At 26.1% G+C, this 18,969-nt stretch overlaps 1 protein-coding gene and 1 long non-coding RNA gene across 3 annotated transcripts; both read left to right on the forward strand.

Moving 5' to 3' along the window:
* Window positions 1-71: 71 nt before the first annotated feature.
* On the forward strand, window positions 72-888 carry LOC126551381 (uncharacterized). Its single transcript, XR_007605278.1, has 3 exons — window positions 72-359; window positions 427-544; window positions 734-888. It is a non-coding gene; the product is annotated as an uncharacterized LOC126551381 (long non-coding RNA).
* Window positions 889-11,333: 10,445 nt separating this feature from the next.
* LOC114127845 (uncharacterized) lies at window positions 11,334-18,644 on the forward strand. Of its 2 annotated transcripts, none has more exons than XM_050203495.1 (4): window positions 11,334-11,352; window positions 12,407-12,545; window positions 13,319-13,417; window positions 17,770-18,644. In XM_050203495.1, exons 2-4 carry the CDS (start codon window positions 12,504-12,506, stop codon window positions 18,208-18,210), a joined length of 582 nt encoding a protein of 193 aa, XP_050059452.1. In that variant the 5' UTR covers window positions 11,334-11,352; window positions 12,407-12,503; the 3' UTR covers window positions 18,211-18,644. The 2 variants fall into 2 exon arrangements, with proteins under 2 accessions (XP_050059452.1, XP_027847982.1); XM_027992181.2 differs by lacking the exon at window positions 11,334-11,352 and adding an exon at window positions 11,387-11,498.
* Window positions 18,645-18,969: the final 325 nt, after the last annotated feature.

An 18,969-nucleotide genomic window follows, 5' to 3' on the forward strand; every position in this document is an offset into this window, starting at 1 on the left:
AATTTATTTTTTCCGGTCACTATGGACGCGCGTAACGATGGACTCCGGAAGTATTTTTTGGGCCACTGCAACATAAGAAATAAGTAATAACACTAATAACTAAATCTAATTCGGTGTAAATGTATAATTTTAGATCCTGATAGTGAAGTGATGTGAAAAATATAATTATATACATTTATAATTATGTTATTTTCATTTATAAGAGTGATCCAATACCTTCGTACACATTAAGTTAACCTAATGATTAGGTAACATCAATAGTTAATACCAATGTTTTTTTTGTATCAGGAATTTCCCTAGGTCGCTAAAAAATTATCTATATGTAACCATTGAGAAAATTTGAAGTATCTGTTTTTCAAGTATGATGATAATATATTATTATTCATTTATATTTTATAACAACGATACTCTACTATTATGTTTTAGGTGAGCAGTGGATGCATTGGCGTGGCCAATGATAATAATTTCAGAGACAATTGCTCTGAGATTTTTTTAAGTAGAAAGATGGGCGGTGGTGCAGTCAGTGAGCTCTCTAATTATAAATGTATTATATGATACTTATTACTCAATTTTAGTCAATACTGATCTGAAATATGATTGATTGTATTATATTATTATTTATTATGCATTATTTAGCATTAATTATATTATACCAATTAATGTTAGCCACCTCCGCATAATTTTTTGCTTCTATACTAGTGGGTGGGTTTTTAGAATATTTGTTTTGTCTTAGGAAAATGTTCTGTTCGAAATGCCACTTGACAGATGAGTACTTACCTGACAACATATAAGATATTTGTACGAATTTATCCTGGCAGTTTTAAACGATAGAAGGTACCATTTAAAAAAGGCAATTTTTATAATAAAAAAAAATGTTATTTTTCAACTGTTTAATAAATTAATCTTTTATAGTTAGGTTAATTAGTAGTATTGATTCGCATGTACATAATTGTTTTTTTTTTTTACAATAATTAACGGTTTAACCAAATCACTTTAAGTTAGACATTTGATGTAGATAAATTATTATTGTCTATGTATTACTTTCTTTAAATATATTTTCAATTTTAAAATACTTAGAAAATATATTCACATAACCTTGAATAAATTCATAAACTTAGTCAAAATGCCATTAAATGTTGAACGATTTAAATAAAATCATTATTGAACATAATTTAATATTCCTTAACTCTTAGGGCTTTAAAATCATCATTTTCCCTCCCATGTCATTAAAATATTATGTATTTTCTGTTTTCGACTTTACATTACACTGTATGTATCTTATTATCTAAATAAATATTTAACTCCAATGCCAAGTAACATTGGATCAAATTAGTGAAAGAAATAAATATCGTGATCAAATAAAAATGTAATTATTTGGTAATTTCGAGTGACACGACTTTTAGTTTTAGGATATTTCCATAAGGTTAAAGGATAAACAGTATACTAATTATGGACTTAAAAATTGACTTTGAAAAACGTTTCAATTGAATATGTTGGTTTTAAAATAATCTAAGGCCGTGCCCTTCAAATAAATCCTGTTTAAGCAAATGAGTTATAAACAAAATATCGTACATAGGTATAAATACTATTTTTATCCCTCTTTTCACTCCATAGATTAGTAAAATACTGTGTAGAAAACTTAAAATAAATTGTCCTAAAGTTATATTTGAATAATGAGTATTAAATAATAATTTATCAATAAAATCGGGTGGCACTGTTAAGTGACTTACCATTAATGAGAGTATAGGTGTGTTTAAGTGTTTTATTTGTAGTTAACAAATATAATATGTCATCATATTACTGATTATACAATATTGTATGGATTGTAAATAAGAATAATAAGCATTATTATTTTTTTTTAAGTGTATATTACCTACTCTAATACTTTTTTTTGTTAACTATATATTTTAATAGGACCTTAAACCACATTATTATCAAATTTTAACACTAATGTAAAACCTACATTAGTACATTACACGTACAATATTATAATCGCTTAATGTATTTTATATAAATCAAAAATATTAAAATTATTATTGAACAAGCATATTATTAAATTAAATAATAATTTGAATAATAGCAAGTAGGTAGATCGTTTTAATTTTTTTTTAGCCAGAAACACGTTAATATATGTGATGTAATAATGTAATGTTACATGAATTTCAGCAAAATGTTATATTCTTAAAAAATGTAAAACTTCCTACGTTATACATAAAACAGTTTTAAAATTGAAAACAAATCTCTTTTATATTACTTAAAAGCAATTATTTTATTTATTACGCAAAAAGAATTAAATTACTTATAATATTACTCATAGTACATTATTTAATAATATATTTCATATGATATTAAAAAAAAACCACGATTCAAGTATGTTTATTTTGTATAATTTTAACATAAAAAATGCAAATACTTTTTTTACATTATATTATTGAAATGGAAATGTTTAAATGCCATTCTTGATACCTATCTCTTACCGAATGTTGTACGATGTGTCACTAAGAATATTCCTCAAGGAACGTTACCTGATATTAAAAATACATATTTCAAAAATATTCCTCTAGGAAATATTTCTTCAAAAAAAGTTAATTTATACAAACAACGCAGTAGGTTTTATTTCACATAAATTTAAAATCTAATTTTTACACTGACGACTGATATCAAGTAACTTGAATTTGACTTCGATAATATATTAGAATCATCATCATAATATTTTTGTATGTATATGCTTTTTTGATTCAAATAATTAAAAACTATAATTTAAGTTACCTAAATATTTTGCAATATTTGAACAATATGTATAAAAATTTTAATCTTTTCTACGAATTCTCGATCTAAGGACTATTGCAGGGAGTCCTCATAGAGATCGCACATAACCATTCACTACAATCTATTATATCTGAATAAAAAAAAATATAAAACTTGTATTCAATATCCAATATCATGCTATTCTAAAAAGAGTGAGTTTAAAACATATACTCAAATCATTAAACTGATTTAATGGAAAAATAATTATCTATCGCTTTAGTTGAGGTGTTTTTTGGAACATATAACATACACGCACGTAAAATTAACAAGAAATATTTCATCATTTATCGTCAACCACTCAACTTACTATAAGTTATAACATCTAGACGTATATGAAATTATATTCGACAAATCACCAAGAACGGTATTTCTCAACACCCTAAGATATTATATTGTGTACAGTCAGCCGGTGCCAAAGTGTTTGAAGTAGTTTAAAATCTGGCAGCTGATTGATGGCCGGAAAAAAATTATGGTGTTTCATCCACTGCGCGCGCAGCACTGGTGATTAGAAATAATTATTATTACCCTGTACACAAGTGAATAATGTCAGAATGCTATTTTACGATTCATTGTTTGATGTCATGGGGAAAAGGTTAAGATTATCCGCAACGATAATAATTATGTAAGGAATGAGACATTTAAGTGAAAGGCCGATATTATGTTCCATAGTGTGTATTCTCAGATACGGAACTCTTTCTTCGGTCCATCTCCACAATAGTTTTACACACCGGTTTTTCTGAAAGAATGACCAGACAAATTTAAATAATTGTAAAATATAATGTGCATAATATTATAATGGTATGGTCTTCACGAAAATCATTTACTAAAAAACGAATAAAAATATTATATCTACTTTTGTGAATAGGTACCAACTATTTACATATTATACCTATTACCTATATAATATTATAGTATTATGCTTCTGTTTATATTTTTAAACTGTCAAACCTTTTAACAGGAAATAAGATTTTTTTATCAAAATGTATGGTAAAAATATTTTTAAAAAATCAATAGACTTAAATTCCTACAAAATAACCAATAAGTATAAATATTTTGTAAAATTTCATTAGGTATTATAGAAAATATATATATAATATGTGTGTGTGTATGTACTGTGTATATTTGATATTAAAGCAAAATCGTGTAGTATAATTTATATAACTTTATAAATATTTAACGAAGTTTGATTGTCTTCACTTAATTTCTAAACTAGACTAACTAAATACTTTATAAAGAATCAAAAATAGTTAAATCGTATTGAAATGTACTTTTAAACTTTCATCAGTGCTGATTTTTTTTTGATTTAATACGTTTTAATATTATATAACATGCATATAACTTTAACATTAAAATAATCATATTTTTCTTTATGTAATGATTTATTATTGTTTTTACGATGTAGTAATAAATAAATTTAAATTTTTGTTAAATAAAAATATAAAAAATATTGCATATCTAATGTATTATTTATTAATATGATTTTTTTTTAAATTTATTTATAAATAAAGAGCACATTATTTTGACATAAAAAATATAATAATAATTAGCGAATTAAATACCTAAACTATGAGAAGTAGGCGTTAATATCTGTAGATATGAGAAAATTATTTACAAGATTACTTATTATATGTATACCATTCTTGTGAATTGTTTCACATAATGAAATCAAAAACAAATTATTCAGTTTCTATCTTTCTCACATTTATATAAGTATCTAATGATCATTTGTTTTCGTATACAGAGTAATAATTACATATATATGTGATATAAATGTACTTATAAAATATTAGCTAACTTATTTCGAACAATTAATAAAATACTTTTACTTCCTAAAAATTTTGATGGTTTAAACTTATTACTGTGCTTATGGGCAGGATAGGTTAATATTAGGGCCAACAAATACTTGAAGTATAACACTTGCAACCACAACAAACATTGTTACATAAGGAGGTGTATTTATCATCATACATGATACATATATACTCTTACCTATTGTCATCAGACATACATAACTATATCGTATATATCACCAATCGTAATAAATTTACCGAGGAATGTCTAAGGTCTTGATAATTTGTAACCTAACAGCAGACAATAACAGCTCCACGACCACATTCACGTAATACGACTGACTCTAGGAAAATATTCGATAATTGAAAGGCGTATATAATACAACTATGAAACAAATCAAAACCAAACGGCGTGTTAGGTACACGAGACATTATGATTAACGAAAACACCGCTCGTGGCTCGTTTGTATAAGTAATTTTACAACATAAGTTTTGTTTTAGGTAGGTACCATATACTTACGTATAATGTGTGCAGACAATGTCAATCACCATCAATATCTTAACAAGCGAGTGATGAATAATTATTTTAACGGCAATAATAGCTCGTCAATATAGCATCGTCATAATATGTACTCGTGTTCGACCTCGGTGACCCGAAAACGACGTTCAAACACGTGAGGGCGGCCGCGGGGTCGATGGTGACTTAATCTATCGTCCGGCGACGAATAGGCGAAAATCGAAAACCGAAAGATAACTGAAACCAATCGGGCTAAAATTTTTATGCAATAAATGAGTATGACATTATAATATATTATAATGTGTACTGCGTTTCATAAGAACAGTATTTAAATATAATATTATATAGTTATCTAAAGAATATTATTTTATTTTAATTGTACCAATTTGCTGATCGGAACTTGATGAATTTTAAACGCTACCGACGTCCTAACTTAAACCATCTTGTAGTGTAGCCAAGAACACTATTCAAAAACTACAGACAACGTAGTAATAATCTATAGTTGAGTTAAGTATTATGCAGTGGATTACGTTTTTACTTTCCTCAACCAGTAACACTTTGATTTGCCGGAGAGTGTTGTAAAAAACGCTGTCTGCATTTAATCAAAGAATAAAACATTCACATTGGGTTGAAAAGTAAAATTATTATAACTCGCCTCAATTTCGATAATCTTTATGCTTTATTCGTAGATACTATGAAGCAGTATACAATGTGATTCACCAAGCCTAGTCATCCTCATTTAGAAGATAAATCTCATGAAAGAATCCTTGAAAATTATAGTAATTAACACTGCTCTAATAATATTTTATAGATCAGTAAAATCATTTTAATTTCCTATTAATATATACATTTTAATAACTTGAAAATTATTCGTTCGAATTTTAATTTAGATAAACCAAAGTTAAAAAAAAAATAATCTATTTAACAATTTACTATGAAACTCATTATATTATATATATACATTGTCACAGCAAAGTCCCAGAATTTGAATAAATTCATTATAAAAGGGAAAAAAGAAACGGATCACGCTGTATATACAGTAATAAACCTTTCGCTTAACATTCGGGTCATTACCTATAGTCCAGTAGTCAGTGTTCAGTAACCTATTGAATACCGATCATTGACAAACCCTATGTATAAGCAATAATGATTATATTCTTCTTACTTAAAGTGTGTAAAATGCTCGAGTACTTATATATAATTAATATACTGTGTATTATACAATATATAAAATATAATAATAACACATAATAACTGGTATGGAAGACAATTATACGAATATTTATATATTGGCATGACGTACCATATAACTTTTATGTAGCTTGCACTGCACAAATGTGTGTTTGGCTTTAAAAAAATCATAAAATATCTTTATATTATATTTAAGTCAATATAATAGTTGCAACAATTTATATGTAACAATCAATATAATATCTATTGCATATTATTTACGTAACAGCCAATCTACTAAAACAATAATTCATACAATCAAGTGTCAAGTCAAATAATTTTCGCATAGAGTTAAAAATTTTTAAAATCATCATCATTTAAAACTTTTATGCTGCACGAGTTTGACATTTATGATACTTAAGAGTATATTAAAAAGTGAAAAAATCACGCTTTTTCGTAAATTTATTTCACAATATTTTTAATGACAAAAATATTTCACTATGCCGATTTTTGGTAAAGAAAAAAATGATTCACAAAAGTATCAGATTTTTAATAATAATTATAATTGTTATTATTATTTATAACCAAATATTATATAAATATCTAATAAAATGTTATAAAAACCGATTTTAAACTAAAACTCGCAAAATTAATTTGTGGTTTTATAAAAAAATTCACACCAATAAATCAATCTCCTACAAAATGTATTAACTTCAGTTAATAAAATAAACAATAGTATCAACTTAGTATCAAAGTTGCGTGTTATCATGCAAATCTTGTATGCTTTGACCCGGGTATGGAAAATGAAACTCTTAGATCCAAAAATGGAATTTTTATTCCCACAATCCCACGTACTCAGCTCTTGATTTGAAAAGGTACGCAAGTGGAGGGGCAGAAATCCCTCTTCTTTTGAAAAATTTTTATACGTACCCCAACTTATTATACTCTAGTCAAAAAGACATTTAAATATTCAGGAAAGCATATTTTTTTTATACTTTTACATTTCCTGCTAATTTTCCCCAATAGAAGTACTGCACGTTTATTGAACATTTTGCACAATATTGACTTACATAGATATGAAAAATAGCAAGGAATTTTATGTGATTTGTACTTGAAAATTAAAATATTTATAAAACCATAATTATGTATTACATACAGGGTGACGCATCATATTATTGTCCTCGTACTCATACATACCCTCCAACAACTGTATAGAGGCGTGCCCACGATTAAAATGTAGAATAGGTATTGTTATTGATATAATACGTATATATTATAATATACTCAATGGTAATCTTTTTAAATTAGTTAAATGTTCACATAAATATGAAACTCAAAGATCATATTTCATCATAAACCTAGTAAAGTACGTTATTTATATTTTATTATAAGTCTCGTGAGGCAAAAAAGTAATACTAAGCCAACCCGATTGTACATCAAAATTTAAACTAATAATGTCAATCTGTTAGGATTATTAGAGGAAGTAAAGGTATCATTAGAAATTTAATTATCAACATTTATTTTTAATAAATGAAAAATAATGATAAATAGAAAGAAAGGTAAATTTTAACTTTAAGTTTAACTTACGTTTTCATATATTAACCTATACCGATTTAAATAATTTAGGTAACAACCAGCCTTGGGACTTGAGTATCGTATTATATTATAATACCTATATATAGACTGTGCGAAATCATATGTACGCATAGTATTAATATGTAACATTAAGTACATAATCCTTTTACTGGTTTATAGACACGGCGATGTTATTTTACTCATTACCAACCATAATATATTAACACGTCTTAATGCTTCTTATTATGATTACCTATACATTACACTGCAACAGCAACAGCAATAATATATGAATTACAGTTTGTATTGTTTCTCGTTCATTGTTACGAAATGACGATTTCGTCTAAATACAACCGATATGTTATTATTATAATATTATCGCAGTAGGCATACGATATACCACAGTAGGAAACGGTGGTGGGAAAAAAAAAATAGTATAGTGCGAAGCAGCAAGCAAGCTGATGGGATATTGCGCGAATATTCACGGTCTGGTGATAGTACCTACGCAAACAGTGTGGTGTAAAACGATTTCAGATCTCCGTGGTTGGGCAACTCTGGAGCATATCAACCGGATTGTTTGTGAACACATTATACACCTGCAGCTACTACGACGACGGTCGGGATGTTGCCGGTCAATTATTTGTGAAAAAAAAAAAAATAAGTAAATGAATGAATAAAATAAAAATTACTCGGAGACCAACCGATCTCATCGTTATTATATTGTGTTGATTATTGGGCAAGGCGCAACGCGTTTTTGCAAGTTTCGAAAGCAATTGTTTATTGATGTTCGTGTTTGTGGTGTTATGTTGTAGGTATATACATATAATATATATTATATTATATAGGTATTATATTGTTTCTCATTTTCCAAGCATATTGATCACGCGCAAGCTGATAATCAGTCGCGTTTAGGATTTTAACACGTTTACTATTTTCCCTGAGTTGTTGAGATATTCTATTCTCAGTGAAAGTCCGTTAATGCTTTAGAACAAAAAAAAAGATGTGTTCATGTTGTTAGGTTTTAAGTTAAAATTTTCAACACAAATCTTATTTATAATATACACCTTCGAATCCTTTAAGATAGGATTTGACGAACTAGCCACTGTATGACACAGTTCAAAAAAAAAAAATTCAGCTTTGTCAGTATGCCTCTAATTATTTTTATAAACAAAGAGTTTTTACGAAATATAAATGAAAAATTATTGATAATTATGTTGAAAATTATGTAAAAATATAAATAATGTAAAAAAATATTTAAAAAATCGACTTTTATTGTTTGTTAGAAACCTGTTTCTTCATTTTGTTTGAAAGCTTTTTTATGTCGGATTGATATGCTGTTGCTTGCAAGGTTATACATGCTGACGTATCTTCCTCGGTAAATATATATGTTTCTAGTCATTAAATGTGCATGATATAATTCAGTTTTGTTGATATATAATACATAAAAAATACAGTAATAATAAATCATGTTATTTAAAAATCTATAAGTATAATTGGACAAATGAAAGTCTTTGGGGTGCCACAGAAAATAAGATACATCATCGCATAAGTGTGTATGTTTGTGGTTGGTGCACTGTGATTATTTTAAGGTTTATGAAATTTTAATGCAAAATTCAGAATACTTATGAACTGTTAGCATGTGGATTTCTCTGTATTTCAGTGTCGTATATAAAAAATATAATCCATAGTATACATTAATCATTAATCAACAGAAAACAAAAATGTTGTTTAACACGAATAAGTGATTGAATTATTACTTTCAACTATACTTTGAAAATGCTGTTATGACTTATAAACCGAATATCCATTTTATTTTGTCGACAAATAGTTTTCTAAATTGAATAATACATCAGCAAACTTCCAATTTCAAAACTTTCCAAATCATTATTGAAAATTGTCAATTCGATGAATCGTTATTGCAATACATAATATACTTACAATTATTACCAATGGTCGTACATGAAGTTGTAATTTCATGTATTACTTACAACTATTTGGAATGACCTGACATTGACTTAAAATATCATCACAACATCACTCATCAGATCTCTTAACGGGTTAAATGTGATGCGAGCACGTGACACGCATCTTTTTTAAATTTTAAAACTGATATGTTTTCTACACGATAAATCCTGTTTGACAGATAAATATGATTTTAGTTTAATATATTTAATATATTTTATTTTATTTTATTTTATATAACAATACGGAACGTGCCGAATTTAGTACAATATTAAAATATATAATAAATATAGTTTATACAAGATATTTTAAAGTAGAGTAATGTTAATGCTTTGAGATCTGTTTAGCATAATTAATAATAAATATCTAAGTATTTTTTAGCTTTAAATGCATCTTTTTACATTTTTTCATATTTTAGTTTATTTTTTGTAGTTTTATTCAGTGTGGTGGGCATTATTCTCGTAATTTAAATTTTTAAGAAAATTTGTTTATTTAAACAAATAATTTTATTATTATTATTATTGGGTTTTTTTTTGTTTTGATTAAATTTATCGCGTGCCGATAAGATTTTAACCTTTATTAACTGACAATCGTCGTTATCTTTTGTTTAAAAAATATATCAGTCACATTTTAACTGCTCAGTGTAACGGAAGATAGGTAAGCAAAATAACCAAATTTTTATTTTTATTCAGAAATAATTTTTTTACTGTAAATTTAACTTAAAATTTAAATGTTAACTAGTTATTGTCTATTGAAATTTTATAATTCATATTTTAAATTACTCCGGCACTCATTATCATTCATTATAATATGTATTAATAATTATTATTTTTTTAATTAAATTTTTTCACTTATTTAAGTAGATTTTTTTGGTAATTGTTTAAATTTTTATAGCATTTTCGCCTTTTTTTTAGGACATTTTTGTGTGTTTTTAAGGTCATAAACATCCTATCTTTATTCTCTAGTAATAATCCAGTAAATTGTGTCTTAGACTTAAGTATTTTCGATTACCTCTTGAGTGTTGGGTAGAACATGTGTAATAGTGACCTCTATAATTTCGGTCTACCTATATACATTCACTGGTTTATTATTTAAAATTATCGGGAAGTACACCTAATGGTTAACCTATAACATATTATAATACAATAATGACAAATTTTTAAGTTCCAAAAGTGTTTCATATAATATTATATGATATTAATATTTTTTCATACAACATTTACGTTAACTGTTAATTACTATAAAAACATACCATTTATCAATTTAAATGAATCCTAATAAATGATGATATTTATAATCACATACAATTACACACATCTACTAAATTGTAACCACTAATAATTTAAAAGTTTGAACACTATCCTATCTTAAAGTTGTTGTCACTGAATTTTTTCTCTAATAAAGCTTCTTGTTTAGTGTTATACTATTTCCTATGATTTTAATAATTTTACATGTGTAACTTTATTCATACAACTTAAGCTTATGTTACAGTGTCAGTTATGATTTTTATTAGGACTATACATTACCATGGTAAGAATAATAGAATTAAATCAATATAATTTTGAAATAATTATTTATTTAATAATTAACATTTATATTTATACTTATTATTTATTAGTTAATTTAAAAATAACAATTGAATCCTGTTATAATTATTTAAACTACAATAATATAATGTAAGTGTTTTAAATTAATTTTTCCTACTCATAAAAGTCAAGTTCTTTGGTTGATAATTTATTTTTGATTTTAAATCGTTTAAATTAATTTAATACTTGTAAATTAATTTTATAATCCATAATAAATATCACTTGGGATGTCCATTGTCCACTACATTTTAATTTAGAAAATTGTTTACTAATGAGTTTTTACTAATTTATTTTGAAATTGACTTTTAACTAAATTAATCAATATAAAAGTATCTCAAGAATATTTATCGATTTTGTGAAATGTTCTAAATTATTATTTATTTCCTTTTCTGTTTCTAAAATTTAACAATATCGTTTCTTAATTAAAATAAATATTAAAAAAAATACCATTTTATATGTATGTATATATCAAAGTTAGTGGCCTTCGTTTCTTATACACATAATAAAGTTAACTTTTAATTAAACCATAAAATATCATTATTATTTTTTATTTGGTATCTATACGACTATACGAAATGTATTAGTTTTAAAACATTTAATACTTTTAAATTTTATAACAATATATTATTATTAATTGTCTATTCTGCTATTCACGAAAAATAAAATATTTAACTGAAGAATATAATTGTACATCGTGGCAATTGTATTTGTGTGCATCATCGTAGGTAAATAGGTATGTAGGTATATACTATACAAGGTATATTATACTTATATAACACTATGAACAATTACATTCTTAATTTTAGCAAACCACTAGATTTGTATTTTAATTTATAATTGTATTGTTGTGTGATATTTATCTTAATTAGATCCCATAAGGAATAATTAGGTATACATAATATCTACTGGATAATAAAGCGTCTGAAAACAAAAAAATCGATTACAAACTATAATTGAACAAATCTTTTGTAGTTATATAATAATTTGTATTACTGTAGGAGTATTTATTTTCCTGATTCATTATTTGAAATATCTGGAAACGCCGTCAACAAACTAAAAGAACCGATCAGTTGGTCGTGGTCGGTATCAAATGTCATGGATTGGGTACAGTATGGATTAAAATTGCCACAGTACGTAGTGAGTAACTGCGACAATGTATTTAAAAATTTTTAATTCTTAACTTAAATAAAAATAATTTTCTATTGATATGACATATGTTTTATCAAAATATAGCATTAAATCCATTTAGAAAGTAGAAACTAGGGATTCAACCTTCAACAGTTAATTATTTACATTCTTCGTTAATTGGAACTTACTAATTAGCTATTTAAAGATTTTCTCAATAAAATAAATTCTAATCGATTGTTTTCCAATGATTCATTTGCTTCGGAAAATTACTTTAAAAATTACAAAGTAAATATTAATCCAACGGCCTTGACCAAATTGTACATCATTAGGTAAGGAAAATATATAAATGTATGGTAATAATCACTAAGATATTCAAATTTTCAAAAATATGTTGCGACAGTATTTGCATTGTTTTTAATTTCTGAATAATGCTAGGTATAAACGTTATTGCTAATAATTATCAGTTTATCACTATTATTAGGTACTATTGATTTTTAAAATGAAAAGATTTTTCTTATATTTTTGTGTAGGTACTTGTTATTGTGCGGAATGATACATGTCTACTATTTAAGTCTTATTAGCTAAGACATTTTTATTATTTATTACTTATTAGTGACTAATATGCTACATAATATGCATCTACTTTGATTCTTTGGCTATTGTCTTATTATTATTATTATTATTATTATATATACTCACATATTTTATAAACATTCATAATACTTACCTAATTTTAAAATCAAATCAATAATTATTTTTTAAACATTGTGATTGAATTACAGATAATTTTCAAGGAGAACAATATTGATGGTAAAAAATTAATTTTCATTAATTGTCAAACACTGCCTTCTATGCATATTACAGACTTTGATCATATCAAGGTAAGGTGATTATAATTTACAAAAAATTTTTTTTATAAAAATGTATTTAGACAGGTGTAAATTATAATAAAAATATAGGTTAAATATTTGTAACATTTTTTTTTTATTGTGTATATAATTATATAATTATTCAATATTCTATAATATATTTCATTAATTTTTACTTGAGAATATAATCGGATTTTGCATTAAAATTGTATATCCAAATAGCTACTATAATGTATTTAGATAGGTACTACTGTAGTAGTGTATTATTACGATGGATGGACTAAAGCATAGAAATTATCAATTCAACTTAGTTTAAGCCAAGTTGAATATGGATAGCAGCTATAATTATTAGTAAATAATTATATAGGTAGGTACTTATATATTTATACACGATTGATACCTTTCTATATACTCTTACTTGTAAACCGTAATTACTATTCATAATTATTTTACCTTCTATTGAATTACTCAAAAATAACAAATTGCAAAATTCTAACTATTTTAATGATGTTTTAAAATAATAAAAAAATTATTTACCAAGCCGTCTATGGTTAAAATTAATCATATTGTAATATTTTAAAGATGTACCTATTAATTTATTACATTGAATAGTCATGACTCAAGAGTAAGAAAGTATTTGCTAATTTAAATTGCTAATAATAAATTTAAAATGCTGTATATTCATAATATAATTCACTAAAATATTCTATGGTTTTTATAAACACGCATTAGTTCCTAGATAATTTAACAATATTAATATTTTCTAATGTTCTAATTCAATAGGTACTTATTAAAAGTAGGCTACACAATTGTTAGTTTATAATTTATATTGTGAGATTCTCTAGGATGTAGTATTATTTATATTTGAAAAAAACAAAAACAAAATATTTATAATAATACATAAATCAATCCTTTGAATATATAAGATTCATCCGTTTTGTATAAACAATCGAATTACCAATAATAAAATGCGTCATGTATAATAATTCACAGTAAGATTAATTGACCAACAATATACACTCTCACTATGATTCATATTATTATATGAATCATAATATACGCAACACGCTTTGATTATTTATGTGTAGATTAAAATATAAGATACATAATATTCTAAGTAAAAATAATACAAGGTGACTACATCAAAATATATTATGTCTTTTAATGTTTAATTTTCATTTCCATCACCATTGTATAAGAACGATTATAATGCTTTGGTAACAATACTTATTTTCATTCTCATTATAAGAATATAAGATACATAATATTCTATTCGTGGACGAGTAACAATTTCATGACGTCAATGGGGTTGATGGCTGTTGTGACAATGCAATTTACATAGGTAGAAACAAGATACATAGTTAATACAATTTCAAGTGGTAAATAATATCATTGGGCGTATAACACTTTTAAAAACATTATTAATAATGTACTTGTAAATAAATTGTGAACACGTTTCAGTGAATGTATGAAAATACATAATTGAAATGGATAATAAATGACATATTTGAGTGAAAAACTGTAATAATTTAAAATTAAAAAAACCTTGTAAAAAAAATACGCTAAATATTATACCAAGTAATCATTTTTTGATGAACCACTATATTGTGTAGTAAAATATATGTGAATATTATATCTATATGTGCCCAACGTTATAATAATAATAATGATAGGTATAATATGATAATAAGGAAATATTACGCTCAAACTTAGTATGTTACTCTCTGAAGTGTTATGTGTTGAGGAAATTCGACCAAATAATTCCTCCAATATTATTATATCCTCTAATTTATCCAGTATAACTTTAAACTTAATCACGTAATACTTTAAAGCATGTATTTAAAACATTTTATTTCATTAATAATTATATATCTACCGTATTTAATAATTATATAATATCAATTATTATAAATTGCAGTAACATAATTAATTTTTGTAAAACATAAATGATTTTTTATGAACGTTTCATTACATGCATTTATAATAATTTATCACCTATTAACTATTTATGGTATTAAATAACAGCAACTGTGATTCTAGAGTAGGTACTAGGTAGCAGATACTGCAGGTTGATACTCGGATGCTGAATTTTAAAATACCACTATTATATATATATAGTCACTACACCAAGTGTTACTCTTTGGGTTTTGGTATAAGACATTAGTCGAATTGATTACTCGTTAGATACGCTACTTTTAAAAGTGATAAGAACTTAATAATATCCTACTCTTAACCATTATTGATAACATTTCTTTGCACTACGACTGTTTATTAATCAATTGCTATACCTATAGGTAATATGAACTTATATAAACTAATCAGATTAATTTCAACGTCTGGTTCAGCAAAAGCATAAGTTAATGCTTTTATAAGTTATACCTAAAATAATTCTTGTGCTATTATTAATTAATTTTAAGTTTTAACTACAAAAGTCATTAGCTATTCTTATGATATTTTATACATAGATATTCACGGAACGACAAATATTAAATAGATTTTGAACGAACTATGATTTACAGGCTACAGCTAAAAAATTAATATAAATAAACAATTAATAACATAGGTACTTATTTGTATTAAATATTTTCCTAATTCGATTTGAGATTTCCATAAGCTATATGATGACTTTTTCTGGTTGAATTTTGATTGTAGGACATTTGACGACCATTGACCAATCAATTTTTTTACCTTGAGGATTAATAATGCGAAAACTTCGTAGCAAATTGGGGGCGATTATTTCATAAAGGTTTCCACGTATGTTTTACTCTTCTATCTTTTTCGTTAAACCTGCATTCTGTCATCATGTGTTTCGTCGTCCTGATGGTAGTACCACTCCACACGAAATACATGTTGTTGGTAGTTAATTTTTCATGAGATATCTATTAAACAACAGTGGCCGATTTTCAGTCAGTTTATTATTATTTCCGTTATTTTTTATGTTTAAAATTGTTGCAAAAGATTTATATTTTGTTTTTTATCTCATTATTTTGTGTTTTTATTTGACCAGCGATTTTGCCAAATATTGTAAGTGTACAATTTTATGTTTTTTTATTTCTTTTATTGTATTATAATTATTTTAATTTGGGAATATGAGATACTGCTATATATTGGCGTGTTAGTCAGCTAATTCGTTTTATTTTTATTATTAACCTAATGAACATAACATAACTGAAATGTATTTTTAGAGGGGTTTGATTGAGCACATTTGTTTTTGATCATATTATAGGTATATTAATACTTAATATTATAATTTATATTTATTGATTAATGAGAATTGAGAATGTTATATTTATAAATTATATAATATTATAGTATAAGTATAACCATTACTTTAATATTTTTTAATAACTAATAATTGATATCATTTAGAAGGTTTTATTACATGATAATAGAAAATCTAATTAACATTTAATATAGGTACCTATACTGCCACGGACCTAATAATTTTTATAAACTAACAAAATACGAGTACTAGCTACTTATTAAATTACCTAATCATTTTTTCATTAAATTTTAAATCACACAATTTAACGTGCTAGGTACCCATCTATAGGTACTTTTTAATTTTGATTTTTAAATTAATAATGAGCTACCCATTAAGTAACTTTAAATTCTAATATTTTATTGATTTCCGTGTGACGAATAACGCATAATTTAACTACTTTATAATTTTAAAATACATTCACTACCTACCTATAATTTGATAATTAGGACTGAAAACTTTTAATGGGAACCTACCTATATGTAAAATGACAAAATATGTATGTACTAATGACTTACGCACAAATAAGAAATACGAATTAAAAATTTGCTCCAAGAACACGTTATATTCAATGTTAAATGTTCATTATTCGAAACAAAAATATAATAAATAATACTTTTTTATAAATAGTATATGAAATAAAAAATTATATTTTGAAAAAGTTAATTAGATAAAAATTTAAATTTCCTTTTAATGTGATATAACCAATAGCTTTTAATGACCTAGGTGCAAAAAGACAATAGGGGTTGACACCCTCCTCTTTTTAGCAAGGACCTGCTACACATCACATCCGACACTGTTTTTGTGGGCCCGGATACGACAAGCTTATAGGTTTGGTTAGTTATAAATACGAGCTGTTACGATTCGTCAGCAGACAATTATATGATGTAATTATTACATTTTAGTAACTCGAACAAACTCGTATAACAAAAAACAAAAAAAAATATACTATTTCGAGTAAGCTCTGTGTCGTACTCGTGTAACATATTTTTAAATCCCTCACGTTATGCACAGGTAGATAAATAAAAAAAAAAACAACTAAAAATCTAAAAAACCTCAACTGATACTAACTGTATAATTATTATTTTATTATCTATATTAGTATATTGCTAAGAACGTGAGACACCTGTACGGCTTGTCTCCGGACACCGAGTACCACAACGGGATCAATGGCCAGAGGTCCGTGTACCACGCGTACGGTCGATATTACTTGTACTTGGCCGCCAATTACGCTGCGGCCTGCGGGAAACTGTCGGCCGCGCGTGGCCGTGCCGAAGTCCAGGAAACGCTGTCGCTGTTCGATTACATGCAATCGATCGGCATTGTGACAGATATGCGGCGCCGTGGTCCCCGGACGTCCGGTTGTCATTCGGACGACGGGCCACGGCGGAAACACAAAACGCTGCTGGCTCGATTGCCGGCCACCGAGTACTTGCGGGGCGGACAGTGCGCGCACGCCGACCTGGCTGTGGCGCGGTTCCGTCCGATGCTGCAGCAGACGCGGGTAACGGAAGCGCCGCGGCGACCGGCTTCGAAACGCTGACTGCTCCGTGTACGACCGTCGGTTAGCAGGTTAAGCACATGCTCAGATGTACAAAATGTCACTTAAAATATACTCTAAACATATGTTTTAATATTTATTTGAAACAAAAATAATTTTTAAAAAAAACCCCCAAAACTTAATCACTCTTTCGTACATATTAGAGTATAATAGTGCGACCGTCGATTGTACCTACCTCTTAATAGAGTGGCATAAGGTATTTATAAAGTAACTTGTACGTTTTATATGACCGGATAACCTAACCAGAGCAGAAATTTTCATACAATATTTTTTTCTAATTTTTGAAACTTTTTCTAATGTTGATAATAGGAACTTATGAGAAATTTTGAATTCAGTTTTCTAACTTTTACTCACATATAAAATTATAAACAAAATTATAATAATAAAATATTATATTAATTATAATACAAACAAAATCCGATTTTTTTATTAAAAACTACCTTCAAAATTGAAGATCAATACATTTTTTCGACTCCTTATATGTCCACAGACAAAAAAACACATATAATAATTGTATAATTTATAAATTCATTGCTCTGCTCAAAATCTAAAACATACTAAATATTTCTTTAACTGTATTTTTATGTTAACATCATATCAGCGTACCGCGGTATTATTGTTAACAAAATTGTAGTTTTCTCTTTCAAACAAGTAAAATAAAGTAAAAAACTAAAAAAAATCAGTTATTTTTATTTTTATTATGAAGATTGTTGAGGTTTATATCGATTTTAACACTTTTGC

The sequence above is a fragment of the Aphis gossypii genome, chromosome 3 (assembly GCF_020184175.1).
Source record: "Aphis gossypii isolate Hap1 chromosome 3, ASM2018417v2, whole genome shotgun sequence".
In the NCBI taxonomy this organism is placed as follows: domain Eukaryota; kingdom Metazoa; phylum Arthropoda; class Insecta; order Hemiptera; family Aphididae; genus Aphis; species Aphis gossypii.

What these genes read in the sequence shown, in the direction of transcription:
- LOC114127845 (XM_027992181.2), top strand. An exon ending in TAAAATTGCCACAGTACGTA is followed by an intron (nt 12,546 to 13,318) that starts GTGAGTAACTGC and finishes ATTGAATTACAG; the next exon opens with ATAATTTTCAAGGAGAACAA. An exon ending in CAGACTTTGATCATATCAAG is followed by an intron (nt 13,418 to 17,769) that starts GTAAGGTGATTA and finishes TATCTATATTAG; the next exon opens with TATATTGCTAAGAACGTGAG.